General features: G+C 32.4%; 3 protein-coding genes and 2 long non-coding RNA genes across 5 annotated transcripts; 4 read left to right on the top strand and 1 right to left on the bottom strand.

Moving 5' to 3' along the window:
- Positions 1–5: 5 nt before the first annotated feature.
- Positions 6–1,794, bottom strand: LOC146921971 (uncharacterized). The gene is made up of 3 exons (XR_015010814.1): positions 1,709–1,794; positions 1,318–1,621; positions 6–296 (listed from the first exon to the last, which is right to left on the bottom strand). It is a non-coding gene; the product is annotated as an uncharacterized LOC146921971 (long non-coding RNA).
- Positions 1,795–5,423: 3,629 nt separating this feature from the next.
- Positions 5,424–6,757, top strand: LOC146921972 (uncharacterized). The gene is made up of 2 exons (XM_085710808.1): positions 5,424–6,174; positions 6,465–6,757. Exons 1-2 carry the CDS (start codon positions 5,424–5,426, stop codon positions 6,755–6,757), a joined length of 1,044 nt encoding a protein of 347 aa, XP_085566934.1.
- Positions 6,758–11,944: 5,187 nt separating this feature from the next.
- Positions 11,945–15,662, top strand: LOC146921973 (uncharacterized). The gene is made up of 2 exons (XM_085711420.1): positions 11,945–13,867; positions 13,975–15,662. Exons 1-2 carry the CDS (start codon positions 11,945–11,947, stop codon positions 15,601–15,603), a joined length of 3,552 nt encoding a protein of 1,183 aa, XP_085567546.1. The 3' UTR covers positions 15,604–15,662.
- Positions 15,663–15,941: 279 nt separating this feature from the next.
- Positions 15,942–18,305, top strand: LOC146921974 (uncharacterized). The gene is made up of 2 exons (XM_085711421.1): positions 15,942–15,950; positions 17,868–18,305. The coding sequence occupies exons 1-2, from the start codon at positions 15,942–15,944 to the stop codon at positions 18,303–18,305; spliced, it is 447 nt and encodes a 148-aa protein (XP_085567547.1).
- A 2,393-nt stretch (positions 18,306–20,698) lies between these two features.
- Positions 20,699–22,255, top strand: LOC146921975 (uncharacterized). The gene is made up of 4 exons (XR_015012285.1): positions 20,699–21,081; positions 21,180–21,277; positions 21,359–21,678; positions 21,758–22,255. It is a non-coding gene; the product is annotated as an uncharacterized LOC146921975 (long non-coding RNA).
- The last annotated feature ends 1,534 nt before the right edge of the window (positions 22,256–23,789 follow it).

A 23,789-nucleotide genomic window follows, 5' to 3' on the forward strand; every position in this document is an offset into this window, starting at 1 on the left:
TTTTCTCTATATTGAAAGCACAAAGTATGCATGGTCATTTTTATTCATATAAAGAATAAGCGTGTGTCATACATATCAATTGAAATGCTTGAATTGCCTGATATTTGAACTTGAGAAAATAAAACTTATTCAATAGTTGTTGTAAATTGGAAATTTATCTAATACACATGGTCATGGTTTTCATTTTATTGTATGTGTGAGAGACAAAAAGAGAAGAACTTTACCTCTAATTTTGCATTTCTACTACCAAATGAAGCCGTGACATATTGTTAAAGCTTAATTCAGCTTAACACTACCTGCAAGAAAAAAAATAAAATAAAATTAAAAAGCTAAAAAATTCCAATTCCCTTAAAAACCTACAACAATTTATCTATGATCTTTGATGAAAAAACAAACTGAAAAAACAACTACATAAAAATAAATATACTAACAATCAATCCATGTAGATGTCATCAAGGCCCAAGCATCACCATGTGATCATAAAGAATAATATAAAACACAATCACAGGAAAGAGTACCCGAAAAAAAATCGTAAAGTATCAGGATCGTACGCCTGGAACAGTTCAAAAAGGAGTATATCCCTCTCCCTTAGTGTCTTTCCACTTCCTTGTTCAGGAACAAACCCTTCGCCTAATTCTTTTTAAGGTCCTTAATATAGTCATAATCCCTTGACATTGAATGCCCTATACAAAAATGTAACCATTCATGATGTAATTTTCTTCCTTTTGTTCATTTTAATATTGGAAAAATTGCACAAAATATTAATAATCATGCACTGACTCTATAAAAAAACTAAATCAACATCAGTCAACCTTTCCAGTCAAACATAATTCCATTCAAGTTTTCATAACTATAGCCAGAAGTTATGTAAATTCTCCACTATAATGCTAGAAGTTAAAATACCTGCAATGTTTTTATGAAAATTTTCCATAATGCCAGAAGTTAAAATATTTTCATGTTAAAAATCTTTAAAGACTCCAATTTAATAGTAAATCAACAAAAAAAACATGTTTATTTGATGTGATCCCTACTTCTAATTATTACTCCATAGACATTCTTTATTTTGGGGCCGAACTTGCAAAAAAATAATTAATTCCAATAAATCTCAAAATGTCAAAATCCATGAAGCCAAGAATAGTCTAGTAAACATGGCCTAAATTCATCAACAAAAAAAAAAAAAATCAAACCAAAAGAAGAAGTGCAATGGCTTTGCCAAACTATTTGCAAAGAACGACACACAAGAAGTAATGAGAAAATAGTCACCAACATTAATATTAAACATACTTTTATCAAGTATATATTTTAAATACCTTGTACCCTGGAAATGGTAGTGAACATATAGCTAGTAAGAACCCCTTGTGCAAGTGCCTCAAAAGATTTGAGCTCCTTGATCCTCCATATTGTTATCATAGATTTAGTATAGTCATAGTCATTGATAACAATGAAGGCAATCCATTTGTTTTGCTTAAAATTTGAACACAATTCTAGCTGTCTTACGACACCAGGAAAGAACCTTATTTGGCATCTTTACCATGTTTTCATAAGAAGGGCAAGCACTTGATTCCACAGAGAATTTCTTTTAATACCAATAAGGTGAAGGTTATGGAATTTGAATTCATGGCTTGATATAGACAATTAGGTGTCGAAGACCAATAAGTATATGATTCAATTTGAAATAACATAATGCATATCAAAGGAATAATCAAACCTTTATTTTTTTGTTCATCATTTTCAGATATTGTCCAGTTCCTGTAATAGTGCCGCCAGTTCCAATAGCAGCAACCAATAAATCAAACCAATAAATCAACATTACCCATTGTATCCTCCCATATCTCTGGCCCTGTAGTTTCGAAGTGGATCTGTAATTTGTGCATATAAATCTATCATCATTTAATAATATAAATATTTAGATACCACAAAACCCTTCAAAACATACCTTCCCCAGAGAAATCGCTCCACTCTCTTCAGCATCAGCTAACATGCTATATGTTAACAGTAATATATGTTAACAGATATCTCCAGTTTCAAGGTCAAACTCAAATAGCAAATTGCAAAGTGCAATTCTTCTGTTAGATAAATAACAAACCATCACTTTAATCAAAATGCAAAATAAATGGACAAATTAGTACAATGCAATGTGGTGAAACTTCTTACGATCATTTAACTTAACACATGACAGTACCAATAATTCACATAACTAAAGCATATTCAAAACATGCATTTTTGCAAATAATCTCGACTCGTTCCTTTTAATTGCTTTTCCCAAAAGAATTGAACCCATGTAGCTTCGTTTTAAAAACCAAAGCATCTTTGACATGGAATTACATAAATTTAATGGGAAGAGCACATAAGAAGAAGTCCATGAATTCAATATGCCCTCATGTGCCTTGTCATGTCATTAGTGACTTAGACAGGTCGTCAAAGTTGACCTTAAAATGGGATGAGAGATCAAAAGTTAGAAAAAATTGAAATAAGAGGGCCAAAAGCTGAATTCTAAATATGAGTACCAAATCTTTAGAAAAGTGAAGGGTTAAATAAGTTTTGGTCTCTATAAATATATTCAAATTAGTTTTTAGTCCTCATAAAAAAAAGTGACATGTTTTAGTCCCTATAAATTTTTTCACCACGTAGTTTTGATCCCTATTGAATAAAAATTTGTTTAATTATGCTTAAAATCTTAAATTTTTGAATAATTTTTTACATACTTGTTTAGAACATTATAACAAGTTCCTCCACAAAAAATGAGCTCAAAATTTGTTCTTTAGATCCAAATTTTGATTACTTTTATCTTGAAATTTCAACGTTTAAAAAAATCATATTTAATTCATTAGATATTAAAAAATTATAATTTTTTGTGAAAGAGTTTCTTATAATGTTCTTAACATGTCCGTAAATAATCATTAAAAAAATTTAAAAGTTTAAGCATAATCACACAAATTTTAATTTAATTGGGATAAAAACTACGTGCTGAAAAATTTCATAGGGACCAAAACATGTCACTTTTTTATGAGGATTAAAAATGAAATTCGCTATATTTTTAGGGACCAAAAATTTATTTAACACAAAAATAAAAATAAGGGTATCAAAGATGCATTTATACTTTTTTTAAAATAAATTTCTTGGCTATATAAAAAAAAAAGTTAGATATGTTTTTGGTCCCTATAAATATATCAACTTTTCGATTTAGTCTCTCTAAAATTTTCCTTCAACTTTTAGTCCATATAAAACTTTCAACCACAACTTTTGGTCCCTATTTTTAAGTAAATTTTTGTATTTTTTTAATAAAATTGTGCTAAAATGTGTAGAATATTGTAAAAATCACTCCAAAAAAAAATTAAAATTTTTTAACAAAACATAAATTAAATATGATTTTTTAACCACCAAAAGTCTAAAAATTCATATTTAATTCATATTTTGTTAAAAAGTTCTAATTTTTATTCGGAGAGATATTTATAGTATTATAAATTTTTCTATACAATTTTATTCAAAAATATGAATTCTACATATGAGTTTCTTTAAATGAGGGACCAAAAGTGAAGATAAAAAACTTTTAGAAGACTAAAAGTTGAAGAAATTTTGTAGAGAGACTAAAACGAAAAGTAGTCATATTTATAGGGATCAAAAACATATTTAACCTTAAATAAAGAGAGTTTGAATATGTGAATTTCAAATCAATGGGCTACTTGATCGAAAAAAGAAATTTATCCATAAGCACGAGTGTGATGGTAGCTGCAAGGACATTTGATATGTACCCATGCAAAGTTGAATTTAAGATTCTCCACCTCTCGACACTTAATGTGAGCTTCGGCGCTAAAATCGTAAGAAGGAAGAAAAAAAAGTTGTACTATAATCAGGTCATCTTCTGACGGTAACTAATTGCATATTTTATTTACAATAATCTCTTAAACGTTTTCAAGTCATATCACAAATTCAATTTGTAAAATAATAAACATATAACGTGGGTTTAGCATGAGTTAAGACCCTTTCTATTTTTTTCTTCTTCATTTGTTCCATTATCAAAGTTTTATGCTATAAATATTCAATTAATGTCTCAATTCTATAAATGTGTGCATTTATATCATTTATTTACTTTAAAACCATAGTAATAGACATTTTCATTTTATTTAGGAAATGGAGAGGATCTCAACTCGCTTAGTATCATGTAAAAAAAATGTATGCTTAATATGGCATTCTAAAATTAATCATGACCCTTGTTCAAAAAAAAAAAATTAATCATGACCCATAAATTGAATATTCGGCTATTGCATGCGTAAAGGAAAAAAAAATAATAAAGTTGAGAGGAGAGAACTCATCCTAAATGCCCACTAATTTCTCAACAAAGATTAATCATCAATTTCTTTATACAATTTTTGAAACATGTATAATATTTCTAGTAATTTAAAAAGTATCAAACTTTATTTTAATTATTTTTAAAATTGGATTATTTCTAATTTGTCTTTCATATTTCCTCTATCGCAATTGTTTACAACACAAGTCTTCAATTTCCTTGTGAAAGCAAACAAATCCTTACTAAAACATGTGTGTAATGTGCATAGATAGTTATGCATTCGTCAAAAAGAAGAAACATTTGATATGTAAGCCATCAACATATATATAGTGCAATATTAATCTGATTGCAAACTTTATCATAATTAAGTGTCATAATCTTGAAAGTTAATTATTTAATGGAGGCATCAGAGGAACAAAATATTGGGACATACCTCTAAAAAAATAAAAAAAATTGGGACATACAGATAGAGCAAGAAATAATTTTGACAATTGCAAAGATATCCTTCAGAATTTGCCTGCAAGTACCTTTATTAAACAGGTCAATAAACAGTATTTTAATTGTCATTAACTTTATTGGTAACAAAAAAGCATCGATTTTTTTTTTATATAAAAAGGTATCGATTTTATTTTTTTTTGAAGGGAAAAGGTATCGATTTTATTAGAGTGTAAATATATACCATACCATACGTATATTATCCCTTCCTTAAAAAAAAAACATTGATTTTTTTTTTATATAAAAATGTATCGATTTTATTAGAGTGTAAATATATACCATACCATCCCTTCCTTAAAAAAAAAAAAAAAAAAAAAGAGCATATTCTTACTGATGCTCAAAACAAGCTTCCTACACTTCAGTATTCCCTTGATCCCCTTCCCAAATTTCTCCTTATGTCTTGCACTAACAAGCATGAATAAAGGAAACAGTTTAATTTGCCCCTTAAATTCAAATAAAGTTCAATGAATTTGGGCATCAACTAAAAAACATGATTAAAGAAACAATGTTTACCACACACAGAAAAACCGCAATGATAGTGGGCATTAGCTCCTATAAATAGATCAACTCTCACCCTCTCAACACACCAACATCAATCCTCTCCCTCTCTTTCAAGGTTGCTTTCTCTTAACACAAAAAAATGGCCAAAACTCTGGTATTGTTTTTTTTCTTTCTCCAAATAGCCTCTTTCAATGCATTTGCTAAAGAGCTAGAAACTTTTCATCACAAACCAGCAACTCCACTTCATACCCCAACTAAGTCACCGGTTCATAAGCCATTAGCTAGCCCACCTCACCACAACCACTCACCATCCCATGCACCTTCTCATGTTCACACTCCTTTACATCCTCCTCACCCTGCTAAACCCCCGACCCATCACCACCACCAACATCAACATCATTCACCATCCCCTACTCCTTCCCATGTTCACACTCCTATACATCCTCGTCACCCTGCAAAACCCCCAACCCATCATCATCATCATCATCACTCTCCGGCACATGCCCCTATTAAGCCTCCGGTTCACACTCCTTTACATCCTCCTCAACCAGCCAAACCTCCAACCCATCACCACCACCAACATCACTCATCATCCCCCGCCCCTTCCCATTTTCACACTCCTTTACATCCCCGTCACCCTGCAAAACCCCCCACCCATTATCATCATCACTCTCCTGCTCATGCCCCTATTAAGCCTCCAGTTCACACACCTTTACTTCCCCCTCACTCTGCAAAGCCCCCAACTCACCACCATCACCACCCTCCAACTCATGCCCCTACTCACACACCTCTTCTTTCAAGAAGCTTGATAGCTGTTGAAGGAGTTGTTTATGTCAAATCTTGCAACCATGCTGGTGTTGACAGCCTAAAGGGAGCGACACCACTTCTTGGTTTGTTTCTCAACTTTATATGTCTCAACTCCATTTTATTTTAAAAAGTATTTTTTTTCTACTATATTTTGTCACATGGAGCATTGCCTACAATCTTGCATGAAGAATGAAAATATATAAGTAATATATTATGTCAAATTTAGTTTATTTTTCAAAGAGATCTTTTGGCCTAATATTTGATGTAAAATGTAGATAGATCTAAAAATATTATTTCATAAGAGTTTTGACCAAACCTTCTCCAACGTGATGTGTTATTTGTTGCTAAAATTGTTATGTTTTGAAAATTGAAGGTGCCATTGTGAAGCTCCAATGCAACAACGCCAAACACAAGTTGGTCCTTAAAGCCAAGACTGATAAGAAAGGTTACTTCTATATTGGTGGCCCAAAGAACATTGCAGGTTACTCAACTCGCCATTGCAATGTTGTTTTAGATAATGCACCAAAAGCACTAAAACCCTCAAATCTTCATGGCGGTCTTACTGGGGCTCTTCTTAAGCCAGTGAAACGATCGGTGTCTAAGGGGGTTTCTTTAAAACTCTACACTGTTGGACCATTTGCATTTGAGCCCAAATGTCATCATTAAGGAAAATATAAGTTACAAATATCAGTGATTTAAATTGACATAAGTTTCTTTTAGAGTTTAGGCTTTTGTTTTAACTTTTTGTTAAAATATGGTGTTTGGATCTTGAATTATCAATAATAAGAAAACGGTTTATCGCACTTGTTTACTCTAATCACTGTTACCCACCGCCGCCCTTCTCTTTTCGTATATTTAAATCGATTTAAATTGCTGCATTTTAAAAGTAGAATTTATCTGTGTGAAATTACCAATGTATATGGTTATGATAATACTAATTCATATATATCAATCAAATTCAAATATCGAAACATATTAGCGCAATATAATTTGGTTTTTAATTACATAATAAAGGCAAACACAAAGGGTTATAAAAGGGTGTGTATATAACTTTTTTTAAAAATAATTTTATTTACGGAAACACAAAGGGTTATAAAAGGGTGTATGTATGACTTCTAAAAAAAAACTTCAGGTAACAGAGTAACATTTTTGTTTGCAAGAATTCAAAAATAATGTTAAAAAGGGGATATACATGATCACATCTTTTTAAAAGGTATGTACATAGCTCCATATTACGTCCTTCATAGAAAAGTATTGTGAAATTAATTCACTATGATATCATATATCTTAAACATATCATGTATCACATCTTTATTCCCTAAAAAAAATATGTATCACAACTTTATGGACCCTTTCTAATACAAGCATGCATTAAATACACATTCATTTGGTTTTAAAATTTCCAAAGTTTGTTAGTCTAATAGTCTAAATTATTCAAACTAGTTTGAAAACCCGTGCTCATCAAATTTAAAATATTAGCTTTTTTTGTGGTGGCCGGGGTTCGAACCCCTGACCTTGCATGGTGGCCGGGGTTCGAACCCCTGAGCTTGCATATTTTATGCATTGTCCATACCGGCTGAGCTAAGCTCACAAGGACATTTAAAATATTAGCTGAAGACGTGGTATCGTGCTCATTTGTGTAATTATTGTGTTTAATGAGTAGATCCACATCAATGTTGGCGCTCCTGTAAGGTCCAACAACAGTATCATAGCCCGGTTGTGGGGGAAACAAAATTAGTTCATGGTGGTAGATCACTGGTGCAAAAAGTCTCATATTTGAGAGAAAGATGTTAATGTGTCAAATGTGATTTAAAGTTCCACATTGGATGCAATAATAGATGTTGAACAACATATAAATTATATGACTCATATATCTAATGCCCTAAGGTTTAGAGTTAAAATGAGTGTCAAACTCACTTGTGTTTTTTTTTTAATTTAACGTGATGATCAAACTCAATGTAGGATCCCTCGAAACTCACTATAATGGCTTCATAATTTCTACAAATGAAGTCAAAACTCTGAAGCTCTTTTTCAGATTCCTTCAGATCCAATAGAGTCTTTTCTTGTTGTTTTAATAAATCAACATATTTTTTTTAAATCTTTCAACTCATTGGTTCTGTGTTCAAAGTGTGTGAGAAGCTCTTTAAGTGATTTCACAAGTTCATATATGGAAATTTTAGAATATACCTCATTTTCATCTTCAGAGTCTGTTTCAGGTTCAGTATCGGAAGCTTCTGTAGCTACTAACCCCACAATTACATTTGCTTCTTCTTCAGCATCATCCTTTTCAGACCCTAACTCATTGTCTAAATCTTCCTAAGTGGCCATCAAACTCTGCTTGATCTGTCTTCTGAACTTGTTGGATTTGAAAGTTGGTTTCTTGGATTTTTCTTTTGATTTCTCTTTCTGAAGATTAGGACAATCAACAATGAAGTTTTGGTTGCTTCAGTAGTAGATTTATCACTAATCTTCAAATACTCCTTGTGAGGCAAAGCAGCAACAAGAATGCCTCTGATCTTGTGATGTTTCTTGTACAACTTCTTCTGAGCAGCAGTGTGTTTCTTTTTATCAACAACAGCTCCTTCTTCATCTAATACCAAGTCACCAACACCATCTTCAAGCACATCCCATAGTTCTTCATCTAAACCCATAATGTGTATAAATTTTGGTTTTCCACCAAGAGAAAGTCTCAAGGTCTCCATTTAACATAGAAGGCTTATTTGAACCAGATGACTTATCTTCAGTACCATAATCATATGGTATAGCAACATGACCAGAACTAGAACATTCTACAGTTGACATGTTTCTCTCAAATTTATTTTTATCTGTTACACTGTTAAGTAACAAGACAACAGAACCAGAGCTCTGGTACCAACTGAAGGTGAGAAAAACACAAGAAGGGAGGGAGTTGAATTGTGTTAGCTTTTTCTTCTTTTTAAACTAAGTCCAATGTTCAAAGTCTGATAGATTTCAACACCACGTAAGAGAAAACAAAAATAATTTCTCAATCATTGCCAAAACTTTCTGAGTCACAATTCTTTGAAACCTCAAATAAAAGAGCAAAAACATTCTATGTATCAAATGACCTCACCATACAATAAAATTTGAACTAAACAATATCAACATCAACAATACCAATGCCAAATTTTCGTCATTACCAAACAGTATCAATACCATTACCAAAATTTTTATTACCACTTCCAAATTTTCATCATCATACACATACCACAGTCAAACAAAACAAATAAGACCAGAATTTTTAATACCAGTTCCAAATTTTCATCACCATACACATACCACAATCAAACAAAACAAATAAGACCACACCAACTCAAGAAAATCAACATGCATGCATGAAAAAAAAATCAAAAAACCAAACAACATATAAGAGAGCAAAATCCAAACAAAGCCAATCAACAATTTTTAAACAGAAACAAACAAAGAAAAACACAAATTCATAAACTTATACAAAATTAAACCAACGTCTCTAAATCAATTAAAACAAACACAACATAAAAACCAAACAAACTCTCAATCGACTAACCTACATGAAGAAGAGAGGCAAAGAAACATAAAAAACAACACAAAGAAGAAACATGCATGCAGAAAAAACGATGAAACCAAACTGAGATGATGATGGCAATGAATGGAACTGGACACAAACCTGAGAAAATTGAGAGAAACTTGAGAAATATGAAAGACTGAATCCCAATTGTATCAATCACTATATATAGGGTAAAGAGTGGTGAGGTGTCAATAACAAAATTTTATCAAATAGGAAATTACATCAATGCCCTTCAATGCACTTATCAAGGGCAAAATTGGAATTATCAAGGGCTTGTTTTGTCTGGAATAAGTTAGTAGATGCACTTCTGGTAAAAGTATTTTCAATTTTTCAAAAGTTTTGGTATCCTTGTTTTAAAATTCAGCTTTCAGCTTTTTTGGTCCTCATATTTCAAACTTTTATGACTTTTGATCATCTACCATATTTTAAGGTCAACTTTGATGATGTGTCCAAGTCATTAATGACATGGAAGAGCACATAAGAAAAAGTCCATGAATTCAATATGTCCACATGTGCCTTGTCATGTCATTAGTGACTTAGACAGTACTTTGACCTTAAAATGGGATGAGAGATCAAAAGTTAGAAAAAAATTGAAATAGGAGGGCCAAAAGATGAATTCTAAATAGGAGTACCAAATCTTTAGAAAAGTGAAGGGTTAAATAAGTTTTGATCTCTATAAATATATTCAAATTAGTTTTTAGTCCTCATAAAAAAAAAGTGACATGTTTTAGTCCCTATAAATTTTTCCACCACGTAGTTTTGATCCCTATTGAATAAAAATTTGTTTAATTATGCTTAAAATCTTAAATTTTTGGATAATTTTTTACATACTTGTTTAGAACATTATAATAAGTTCCTCCACAAAAAATGAGCTCAAAATTTGTTCTTTAGATCCAAATTTTGATTACTTTTATCTTGAAATTTCAACGTTTAAAAAAAAAATCATATTTAATTCATTAGATATTAAAAAATTATAATTTTTTGTTAAAGAGTTTCTTATAATGTTCTTAGCATGTCTGTAAATAATCATTCAAAAATTTAAAATTAAATCATATTTAATTCATTAGATATTAAAAAATTATAATTTTTTGTTAAAGAGTTTCTTATAATGTTCTTAGCATGTCTGTAAATAATCATTCAAAAATTTAAAATTTTAAGCATAATCACACAAATTTTAATTTAATTGGGATAAAAACTACGTGCTGAAAAATTTCATAGGGACAAAAACATGTCACTTTTTTATGAGGATTAAAAATGAAATTCACTATATTTTTAGGGACCAAAAATTTATTTAACCCAAAAATAAAAATAAGGGTATCAAAGATGCATTTATACTTTTTTCAAAATAAATTTCTTGGCTATATAAAAAAAAGGTTAGATATGTTTTTGGTCCCTATAAATATACCAACTTTTCGATTTAGTCTCTCTAAAATTTTCCTTCAACTTTTAGTCCCTATAAAACTTTCAATCACAGCTTTTGATCCCTATTTTTAAGTAAATTTTTGTATTTTTTAATGAAATGTGTATAATATTGTAAAAATCACTCCAAAAAAAATTAAAATTTTTTAACAAAACATAAATTAAATATGATTTTTTTAACCACCAAAAGTATAAAAATTCATATTTAATTCATATTTTGTTAAAAAATTCTAATTTTTATTCGGAGAGATATTTATAATATTATAAATTTTTCTATACAATTTTATTCAAAAATATGAATTCTACATATGAGTTTCTTTAAATGAGGGACCAAAAGTGAAGATGAAAAACTTTTGGAAGACTAAAAGTTGAAGAAATTTTGTAGAGAGACTAAAACGAAAAGTTGTCATATTTATTAGGATCAAAAACATATTTAACCTTAAATAAAGAGAGTTCGAATATGTGAATTTCAAATCAGTGGGCTACTTGATCCAAAAAAGAAAAAATAAATTTATCCATAAGCACGAGTGTGATGGTAGCTGCAAGGACATTTGATATGTACCGATGCAAAGTTGAATTTAAGACTCTCCACTTCTCGACACTTAATGTTAGCTTCGGCGCTAAATTCGTAAGAAGCAAGAAAAAAAAAGTTGTACAATAATCAGGTCATCTTCTGACTGTAACTAATTGCATATTTTATTTGCAATAATCTCTTAAACGTTTTCAAGTCATATCACAAATTCAATTTGTAAAATAATAAACAATATAACGTGGGTTTAGCATGAGTCAAGACCCTTTCTATTGGTGACTTTAATACTGTTTTAGGTGCTCATGAACATCATGGTAGCTTCTCCCCAGCCAGGCCTCCAATGCAAGATTTTCAAGACTGGTCTGACAGATTTAACCTCATTCACCTTCCAACTAGAGGAGCTTATTTCACATGGAACAATGGGAGAAGAGGCAGAGCTCATACTCAAAGAAGGCTTGATAGGTCAGTTTGCAATCAAGACTGGCTAGACTTCTGTCAATCTACTTCTTGCACTTCCCTGATCAAAACCAAATCTAACCATTACCCTTTGCTTCTGGATTTTGATTTTTCTGAACATACTTTTGCTGCTTCATTTAAATTTATGAAAATGTGGGCCCTCCACACTGATCGTAAAGAGGTTATTGCTTCCTCTTGGAATGAACCTATCATTGGTTGCCCAATGTTCATTCTCACTAAGAAACTTCAGAACCTCAAAGCTAAGCTCAAAGTCTGGAACAAACAAACTTTTGGCAATGTTCATGACTATGTCAAAACTGCAGAATCTAACCTAGCCCATATTCAAGCACAAATCCAATCATCTGGCCCATCTGACAACCTTCTTGATCTGGAGAAAAAGGCTCAATGTGAGTTTAATGAAGCCCTAGAGAGACAAGAATGCTTCTGGCAAGAGAAGGCTAAAACCAATTGGCATGTGAATGGTGATAGAAACACTGCTTATTTTCACAGACTCTCTAAGATTAAAAACAAAACTAAGTTGATTGCTAGCTTGAGGGAGGGAGACAATGTCATCACTGATAAACAACATATTTCTAGTCACATTGTAGATTATTATAAAAATTTATTTTGTTCTAACCCTTTTCTGCAGGAACAGTTACTTGTTGAAGAAGTTATCCCTAATCTTGTTGGTGACAATACAAATCAAGTGCTTACCATGCTTCCCACTCATGAAGAAATCAAGGCAGCAGTGTTTGGTCTTAACAAAGATGGTGCACCTGGCCCTGATGGGTTTGGAGCTTTCTTTTTCCAAACCTATTGGAATGTCATCCAGAAAGATCTCATTGATGTTGTTTTGCAATTTTTTGTTTCAGGATGGATTCTTCCTAATTATAATGCAAACACATTAATTCTCATTCCAAAGATTCCAAATGCAGATAGAGTGGAACATTACAGGCCCATTGCAATGGCAAATTTCAAGTTTAAAGTGATCTCTAAAATCATTGCAGATAGGCTGGCATGCATTCTCCCTTCAATTATTTCCAACAATCAGAAAGGATTCATCAAAGGTAGAAATATTAAGGACTGTCTGTGCCTTGCATCTGAAGTTGTAAACATTCTGGACAAGAAAGCTTTTGGTGGAAACTTAGCTCTCAAGATTGACATTACAAAGGCTTTTGATACACTTGACTGGAAGTTTCTCTTGAAGGTCCTCAAGTGCTTTGGTTTCAATCAAACGTTTTGCAACTGGATAGAGACCATTCTTTCCTCAGCTACGCTTTCTATTTCTATTAATGGCAGTCAAGAAGGTTACTTTAATTGTACAAGGGGTGTCAGGCAGGGGGATCCCCTCTCACCCCTTCTTTTTTGTCTTGCAGAAGAGGTCCTTAGTAGAGGAATCTCTAAACTTGTTGAAGAAGGCTATGTGAAATTGATAACTGGAGCTCGAAATGTTCAAATTCCATCTTATTGCCTGTATGCTGATGACATCATGATATACTGCAGAGGTAACATTGATAGTTTATTAGAATTGCATCATTTATTCTCTAGATATGCAAATAGTGTTGGTCAGATCATTAGTGCCAGAAAGTCCACTATATATGCTGGTGGTATTTCACAAAGCAGATTACACAACGTAGCCGACCTTTTATGTTTCGAGATGGGTGCCTTACCTTTTCTATACCTTGGGGTGCCAATATTCAAAGGGAGACCAAAGGCTATTTATCTTCAACCAATTGCTGATAGGGTCAAGGCAAAACTCTCAGCATGGAAAGCTTCATTGTTGTCCATAGCAGGCAGAGTGCAGCTGGTAAAGTCTGTCATTTACAGCATGCTTACTCATTCAATGACAATTTACTCTTGGCCTGTTTCTTTATTGAAAGACCTTGAAAAGTGGATAAAAAACTTCATTTGGAGGGTGACACCTCAAAGAGAAAGCTTGTGACTGTTGCTTGGAAGAAAATTTGCAAACCTTATTTAGAAGGGGGATTAGGTTTGAGATCTTTAATCTCTCTGAATGAAGCTTTCAATCTTAAGCTTTGTTTTGATCTGTTGAAATCAAATGAAGATTGGGCCATAATTGTCAGAAGTAGAGCTGTTAGAGGAAATTGTGCAATCAAGTATTACATCTTTTCTTCCATCTGGTCTAGTATTAAAGCTGAGTTCTCAAGAGTGGTAGACAATTCTTGCTGGCTTCTGGGGGATGGCAGAAGCATCAACTTCTGGTTGGATGCTTGGTGTGGTGACCCTCTAACTGATGTCTTGCAGATGGATATAGCAGATTTTCAGAACTTCCCAAAGTTGGTAAGTGACTTCATTCAGAATGGTCAATGGAATATCCCTCAAGTGATTGATAATCAGTTCCCTTCTATCAGACCAATTATCAGCTATGTCATCATTCCTTTTGAAGAGTCCAAGGATGAGCTGGTTTGGAAGCATACAACCAATGGTGTTCTGACCTTAAAGGACTCTTATGCCTTCATAAAGCAACCTTCAAACACCTTTCACTGGGCCAAGCACATCTGGAGCATTGATATTCCCCCATCTAAATCTCTGGTTTCTTGGAGAGTTCTTCATGATAAGGTGCCCACTGATGAGCAATTACAACAAAGAGGTTGTTCTTTCTCATCAATGTGCTCTTTATGCTCATCTAATGTTGAAACCACATTCCATTTGTTTTTTGAATGTAAGTTTGCCTTCATGATTTGGTGCTGGTTTGCTTCTATTCTTGGTTCTGCCTTGCACTTCCAGTCTATTGAGGACATATGGTCCATCTGTGATAGAGGCTGGTCCCCTCAATGTAAAACTGTAATTCAAGCTACTATTGTCAATATTTTTAGTACTGTTTGGTATTATAGGAACCAAAGCAGATTTCAGGATTCTAAACCTAATTGGCAGATGGCTATTAACACTATCATAGCAGCAATCAATCTCTCAGGTAACAACACATCAAAGGTCTCTAATTCTTCTGTCACTGATTTGATCACCCTCAAGAAGTTTGGTGTTCACATTAACCCGCCCAAGCCTGCTAGCATCAAAGAGGTGTTTTGGTCTCCACCATACTTGGACTGGATAAAGTGTAATACTGATGGAGCAGCTACTTCATCAAACTCAGCTTGTGGAGGCATATTCAGGGACTCTAACTCTAATTTTCTATCTTGTTTTGCTGAAAACTTAGGTTGCGGTACTGCCTATTTTGCTGAGCTCTCTGCAGTGATGAAGGCCACAGAGATTGCTTCACAACACAACTGGAAAAACCTCTGGATTAAATCTGATTCTTCTCTTGTTGTCATGGCTTTCAGCAATGATGCCATGATTCCTTGTTGCATGAGAAATAGGTGGTTAAACTACAAGAAACTTTTATACCAGATGAATTTTGTGGTTTCCCATATTTATAGAGAGGGAAACAAATGTGCAGATAAACTAGCTTCACTAGGTCTGGACATCTCTGGTGTATATATTTGGACGGCCTTGCCTGTCTTCCTTAGGGACTTTTTTGTGCATGACAGGCTAGGGTTACCTAACTTTAGGGTTACTAACCTTTAGGAGGTTTTGGTTTGGTCCCCCTCCTTTTTTGTATATCTTTCGGTTCTTATATGATATTTTGGGGTCGTAGCTCTTTGCTGCACCTCTTTTGGTTTAAACAAAAAAAAAAAAGACCCTTTCTATTTTTCTCTTCTTCATTTGTTCCATTATCAAAGTTTTATGGTATAAATATTCAATTAATGTCTCAATTCTATAAATGTGTGCATTTATATCATTTATTTACTTTAAAACCATAGTAATAGACATTTTCATTTTATTTAGGAAATGGAGAGGATCTCAACTTGATTAGTATCATGTAAAAAAAAATGTATGCTTAATATGGCATTCTAAAATTAATCATGACCCTTGTTCAAAAAAAAAATTAATCATGATCCATAAATTGAATATTCGGCTATTGCATGCGTAAAGGAAAAATAATAATAAAGTTGAGAGGAGAGAACTCATCCTAAATGCCCACTAATTTCTCAACAAAGATTAATCATCAATTTCTTTATACAATTTTTGAAACATGTATAATATTTCTAGTAATTTAAAAAGTATCAAACTTTATTTTAATTATTTTTAAAATTGGATTATTTCTAATTTGTCTTTCATATTTCCTCTATCGCAATTGTTTACAACACAAGTCTTCAATTTCCTTGTGAAAGCAAACAAAAATCCTTACTAAAACCTGGGTGTAATGTGCATAGATAGTTATGCATTCGTCAAAAAGAAGAAACATTTGATATGTAAGCCATCAACATATATATAGTGCAATATTAATCTGATTGCAAACTTTTTAATATCATAATTAAGTGTCATAATCTTGAAAATTAATTATTTAACGGAGGCATCAGAGGGACAAAATATTGGGACATACCTCTAAAAAAAAATAAAAATTGGGACATACAGATAGAGCAAGAAATAATTTTGACAATTGCAAAGTGTTATACCCTAATTTTGGACCTAAAAATACTAATCAATTCTTCTTTTCTTGCATTTCAAGTCATTTGATATGTCTCTGATCAATTGCATCTTTCTCTGCATTTTATTTCAATATCATTTGCAAAATTCACATGAAAGGGTATTTTAGTCATCTCCTGCATTCAATTCATTTTAATCCTTGAAAATTGTTTGAGTCTTTTAAATTGGTTTGTATAAGTCCTTGTTTCAATCTCATGTCAAAATTCATTTCAGAAAATATTCAGTTGAGTCATTTTTTAGTCATTTTAGCCCCTAGGGGGCATTTTAGTCATTTCATATGTTAAAATTCTTTCAGTCTTTTAAAAATTTGTTTGAGTCCTTTCAAATAGTGTGAATAAGTCTTCATTTCAATTCTATGTCAGAATCCATTTCAAAAAATTGCATTTAAAGTCATTTCGAGTCAATTTTGCCCCTAGGGGCATTTTAGTCTTTTCACGTGTTAAAACCCTGTTTAAATTCTAAAATTTGTCTCTGAGTCTTTTAATTTGTTTGAATAAGCTCTTGCTTTAATCCCTTGTTAAAAAAATCATTTTAAAGTTGCATTTGAGTCGTTTTAGTCCCTAGGGGCGTTTTGGTCATTTCACATAATATTTCTGATTCGTTTTAATCTGCTTTGTTGTTTTTAATCGTCTCATTTTGCGTTAATTTTCAATTTACTTTTTCAATTCAATTTTTGTTTTAATTTTCATTTTAGTCCTCGTATTTTTGTTATTTACATTTTAATCCTTTTTTTAGTTTGTTAGAGTCCAAGTGCCACGTGTCCAAATGTTATTGGTCCACAAAAGTTTGTTACAAGTCAAGTCCATGTGGCATTTCCTCATTGGTCCAAGCATTCCCACATCACCTATAAATTCAACTCACCTCACAATTTCTCATTCAACCATTAATTATTTTACACATCCACAAAAATCACAAAGCTTTTTCTCTCAATTTTTCCCTCCCATTTTCTCACTTCTAACTAACTTTCTCATCCCTAACCACCTCCATCACCACCTCTAACAAACTTTCTCCACCACTCTAACCACCACCTTCAACCTTCAACCACCATCCTCAACCTTCGAAACCACCACAATCACCACAAAACTACCACTACATTCATCACTAATTCACAAAATTCATCAATTTCAAACCAAAATCAAAATTCCAATAAGCGGTGTTCGTGCAAATTCGTCCAAACCGATTTCAATTCGTCCAATCCACAACCTCTCACTCACCCCATAAACTGTGTGTGTGATGTATTCTATTCTTTTCTGAATTCATCACCGACAAGGTAAGATCCAAAACACTCTTGATCGGTGTAGAAGAAGAAGAGGATTCATCTATTATTCACGGTGATTTTTCCAAAAGCAACAATGATCGCATTGCTGTTATTCAAGACCCCATTGAGGAAGCTTGTAATAATGGCTTTGGATCGGTTGAAACGAGGTCGTGGATCTGTTATAGTGAAAACCGTTGCTGGTACTGTTCTTGTTGTTTTGTCTTCTAGTGTTTATAGTATGATGAAGATTCAACAACGTGGGATCGAAGATGGTGCTTCTGTTAATCCTACCGATCAGGTTCTTATGGCTAAGCATCTTCTTGAAGCTACACTCATGGGTGCTACCCTTTTCCTTGCACTTATGATAGACAGACTGCATCATTACATAAGGGAACTCCGGATTCGGAGAAAGAGCATGGAAGCTGTTAAGAAACAAATGCGTGGGCCTGGGCCTGGTTCTTGCCCCTTGCTGCATTCTTGATGTGTTTTCTCTATTTGCACCTTGCTTCTCGCCAGGTATACCCCCGTTTGACTCAAAATGCATAATAAAATTCCAAAAAACTTCGTGCATTTATCTTCTTGTTTTCTTGATGAACGTTGATGTATTTTTCTTGCATATTAATCTTGATAAAATTGTGTGAGAAATACTTTGTGTTTTGGTGATTCAATATGGTTTAATCCTTGTGCAAAGTTTGCTAAAATTTCTAAGTTTTCTTGTGACCTTTTTTCTTAACTAATCTTGGGTACTTGAGGCTCAACTTTTGGAATGTATGTGCTTGTTAAGATCTTTTCAACGAATATGTGTTGTCTCTTGCACTCGATTTCCATTTTTTCCTCTCTTGTTTTTTTAATGTTCTAATGGACTTTAGGTATATGAAACTTTATGTGTTTAATGCTTTTTTTGATTTTTTGTGTATTAATTTCCACCCTTCAAAAATACTTTAAATACATGCCAGATACAATTTTATTGTTCTATGTTTCTATGTGAATTTGTCCCTTGCATGTTCTATATTTTTTACCATTTCAAGTGCTCTTATAAAAAAACTCTCCGAAAAACTCTATGTGATTGTATATACTTCTAGTGCATTTTGTTAGTTTTTTTTCTACCATTTCTTTTATGCAAACATTTCCATCATTTCATGTATTTTTTGTGTTCACTAACCCCCTTTGTTTCCATCTTGTGTCTTTAGCTTTATTTGCAATTTAATTTCATGCAAAATTAGAATGTAATACTTAGGAGTTTTTGAATTTTACTTTTATGCAATTTTAACTTCTTGGCAAAGAGGCCATAGAATGTATCTAGGGTATGATGTAAAGGACAATGGACTCTAATAATGTACACCGACACAAGCACCGACACATGCACACACACCACTTTAAGTATATAGCTAGAATATGCATGTTTAGATGTGTGTTTAGGATTGTATGTTTAGATGAATGTTTAGGCTTTATACTTAGAAAAATCAATTTCCAAAAAAAATGTGAACAACTTCACTCAAATCATTTTCAAAACAAACCTTGGGATCAAAATCCCATTGAATTTTCCTTTTCATTTTCTTAATCAAATTTCAATGAAAATTAATCATACTTTGACTATATTTTGCAATTCACTAATCCAACCTCACAATTTCCTAATCTCATGCCCTTGAGGCCTCTCAATCTCCATTCTTCAAAATTCCAATTTTCAAACTTAAAATCAACCAACAAAAACAAAAAACATTTTTGGAAGAGAACTACGGTGGATTTGATCCCTTAAACGGGTACGTAGGCAAGGAACAAAATTCCTTCAATTCAAATAAAATAAAAATTCAAACACATTCCTCCCCCTCCAATTCTTCACTTAGAAACTCTTAGGCTTAATATTTTCTTTCAAAATAGCATTTTAAAAATAAAGCGCGCGCGTAGAAATTAAAGACGGTTCCTATAGGTTACTATAGTCGTTATGGGTGCCTAACACCTTCCCGTAGCGAAAACAACTCCCGGACCTCGATTCTCAAGGGTTTTGCTTACTTTTTCCCTTCCCAAGAAAAAATAAGATATCACCGGTTTGAAAGGTTCAAACGTAATCAATGTTTGACACCCGAAAACCAAGATAAAACACAAAGATATCCTTCAGAATCTGCCTGTAAGTACCTTTATTAAACAGGTCAATAAACAGTATTTTAATTGTCATTAACATTATTGGTAACAAAAAGGCATCGATTTTTTTTATATAAAAAGGTATCGATTTTATTTTATTTTTTTGAAGGGAAAAGGTATCGATTTTATTAGAGTGTAAATACATACCATACCATACATATATGATCCCTTCCTTAAAAAAAAAAAAGCATCGATTTTTATATAACGTATGGTACGGTAAATACATACCATACCATACGTATATTATCTTTGGATTTTTGGTGAGTTAATTTATAAACAAATATTATCCCTTCCTTAAAAAAAAGCATCGATTGTGTCTCCAATTAGGGATTGAAGAGAGATGTTACGGTGCAACAAAGTGCTTTTTCTTTTCTCATACTTTCCCCATTAATATGTCTGATTTCTGAACTTCCTTTCTTAGCTGCAAAGTTTCAGCTTATGTCCTTTGTTTTGAATCTTCTTTAAACCTTTCCTCAAATTTTTTCAGATAGATAACAGGAGAGGCAGCGAGAGAAATATAGTCTGGGACCATCATTTGTTGAATTTCTAATTCCAAAGGTTTGACATATAGAGGTTGCACACTTACCATATTACGCAAAATTTTGTTGTTTAACTTTTACTGTACTTATTTCTGATTGAGATTCTTTGATGGTATTCTGTTTTTTCTTCCACTATCTATAGAATATGTGAATCTCATTCACCTGAAGAAGGAAGAAAAGGCTTGGCTATTGAATTCAAGGTTGAGAGTGCAATCTTCAATGTTGGAAATGTCGCACATACCGAATTTCATCATGGCAGACAACAGTCGAGTGAGAGGCTGAATCTGTTTTCCATGTTAACTGAATGAAAATAACATTGTTCAGGATATCCAAATATTCTATAATTGGCATATATAATTTGGAATTTCAAAAATATTGTTTAGGCTTGGCTGACATGACTTGGTTTTTTCCTATTCCAAGGCAGATATTTTTTAAATGTATGTTTCAATTCCAAGGAGATGAACTTGAGCTCAATGCCAGTCACACAATCGACAGCTTGGCTGTGCACTGCCCACATCTCAACCATTCAGCCATGGCTTATAATAATAACACCCAAACTCTACTTGCCTAACTTGACTGGTATACCACGGCATTCCTTTATAAATGTATTGAAACTTGGGTTTGGCTTCTATTTTCTTGACAGATTAACTGAATATTTACTTTTGTTCTTTTAATAGATCCTTTAGATCTGCAGCCTGTTACTGGATTGCATAAGATTATCAATGAACTGCGAGTTAAATATAGGACATATTGCAGGAAGTTTGATGCTCATTATGTAAGTATGCATTTATATTTTTCTTCCTTCGAGTATGAAGTAATATGGCTGAATCTGTTTAATGCTTTCGTTTTATTTCAGGGTTATGTGAAAATGATCAATGGCATGATTTTTTTGATAAAAGGATGACATGCTCTTCGCGATTTCTATAACATTGATCTCGGTGCTTGGGTGGCCATAGTGTTCAATAGTTTTGGAAAATTTGGTATCAATATCAAAGATATGTTTAGTGAGTTTATAACTTATCCAAAGTTTGTTCTTGCTATGAAATTTTCCATTGAAAAAACTGCTACTCCTGTCTATTTGTATCCTGTTATTCCTACTCCATTTCAACATGATGTTACTAATTTCCAATTTTACTATGAGAAGAAACCACATATGATGTTATCTTTGGATTTTTGGTGAGTTAATTTATAAACAAATATATAAATATTTTGGTGCATACGATGCATATACTCACTATCTCATTTATTTTTGAAGATGTTGGCATATGAGGGATTTTGTCAATCAATCTTGGACAAGAAAGCTACTGCAGTAGTCTTGGTTGATGATTATGGCAACAGGTGTGGAATTGCATACTTATTTTTGGATCAAGACCATATAACCAGTGGAAGTGGATGATTGAGGCACGAGAATTCTATAGAAAGTTCTCCTATCAAGATCGGTGCTCCTGTTGTTGGGAAAAATGAGACTTTGTTTTACTGTGAGGCGTTACTAGAATTAAAGAAATGTATTTTTGAGTCGACTATGTTGTGAATTTTGGTTTAGCTATTTCTATTTCGAGTATCCAGACTATCTATTTTGTTACTAGACTAAAGGAAAAGTATAGTTTTGAGTCGACTATGTTGTCAATTTTGGCTTAGAAGTTTCTATTTCGAGTATCAGACTATCTATTTTATTAAAGCATTCTGCCAATGTTTGTAGTGATCAATATGTTTGAACTCAATGAAAAATTTTGATTTCTTTTTATTTTATTCATTATTCAAGTGTTTTTCAATATGTCTGTAATGATTTTCATTAATCATCCTATTGAAATCATAGTTATATTAACATTCATATATTCGATAACCTATCAATTTGTTTGAGAACAACCAATATGCATGTTAACACTATTTGAAAAAGAAAACTAATATGTATAATATGCATGTTCTATATAAAAGGCCATTATACATGATATATAGGAAATGTTCGGTAATCACGGTTGCATTGACATATATTTTAATTTTATCTTTTCATGTACGAGGAATACTAACAACAGTAATTATTGTTGTCTTTAAAGTTACGACATTTTAATATTAAGTAGCGACTGTGCGATATAATTTTACTTTTGTCTATTGTTTTTGTCTATTGTTTTCCGCTGCCATGCCAGCAGCTGGCTCACTTGATAATTGATATTCATGTGGCCGATCAGTAGTCTTTGAACTTTTGGTTTAGATTTTGGTTGTTGTGGTTTGGCGTATTAAACTGTTGTTGCATTATTGAATTCTGTCAATTTTTGCTGCAAGTAGCAGCGAATTCTCTTTTAAACATTGATGCATATCTCATTGGAAAGGTATAATGTCCAATTAAATGATTCTCACTATTATTCTACAACTATTTCTATATACTTTTCCATTATCTGGCGTTTCCATTTTTCACGTTTGTTAATGATATGGTCTGAACATGTATATATCATTTCTGCGATTAAATCTGGATATGTATATATGAACTGCTCCCAATGTGGACTCATTGGATGTTGTGGAACATGGTGAAGACGGTGAATCCGCCACCAGAGAGCCAAAAGTGTTGTGTGTGAAAATTGAAGATGTCAAGTAATTTTCTTGCAAGAATTAGTAGTTTTAACTGTGATGATAATTCTTTGTCAAAAAAAAAATTGTGATGATAATTCTTATTTTATGTTCTGTTCTCTGTTTTTTTTTTTAAAACTCATTTGACTTTCAGTTGTATTATGTTATATGAAACATGAATGTGCTATATATGGCTTATGCTTTTAGTTTTTTTTTTTTGGAAATCTGAGTATTTAAGGACCAAATATGGATCATTGTTAGTGTTTTTTTCCCTTTCTGTATTGGTAGTTTTGTTAACTTGAGTTGGGTATGCATGGATCATGGCCTTTTTGGCATGATATTATGGTTAAGTAAATTACGGTGATGACCTTTTTTCTGTTAACTTTGTTGCGATTTTTTCTTCAAGACAATTTGTATGTGTAAATGTTTGCTACCAAAAATTCTATAGACGCACTTGAAATCCTTATGCCACTAATTCCAACGTTAGCATGCCATTCCAACTTCAACTTCAACTTGGAAACAACTAATTCAAAAGTAGTAAATTGACGACCCTTTATTTAAAATAAATCAACTAATATTAAGAAATTAAGTGGTGGTAATAGAAATTTCAAAGCTACTAGCATCAAAACATTTATCATAAAGAATTGTAGTAATATCAATGTTAAGATCCTTTATCAAAAGTTGTAACATCATTTTCAAATTGGCTGGATATATAGTTCTGTTAT

The sequence above is a fragment of the Medicago sativa genome, chromosome 5 (assembly GCF_051527215.1).
Source record: "Medicago sativa cultivar Bolivia chromosome 5, Bolivia_mono, whole genome shotgun sequence".
Taxonomy (NCBI): domain Eukaryota; kingdom Viridiplantae; phylum Streptophyta; class Magnoliopsida; order Fabales; family Fabaceae; genus Medicago; species Medicago sativa.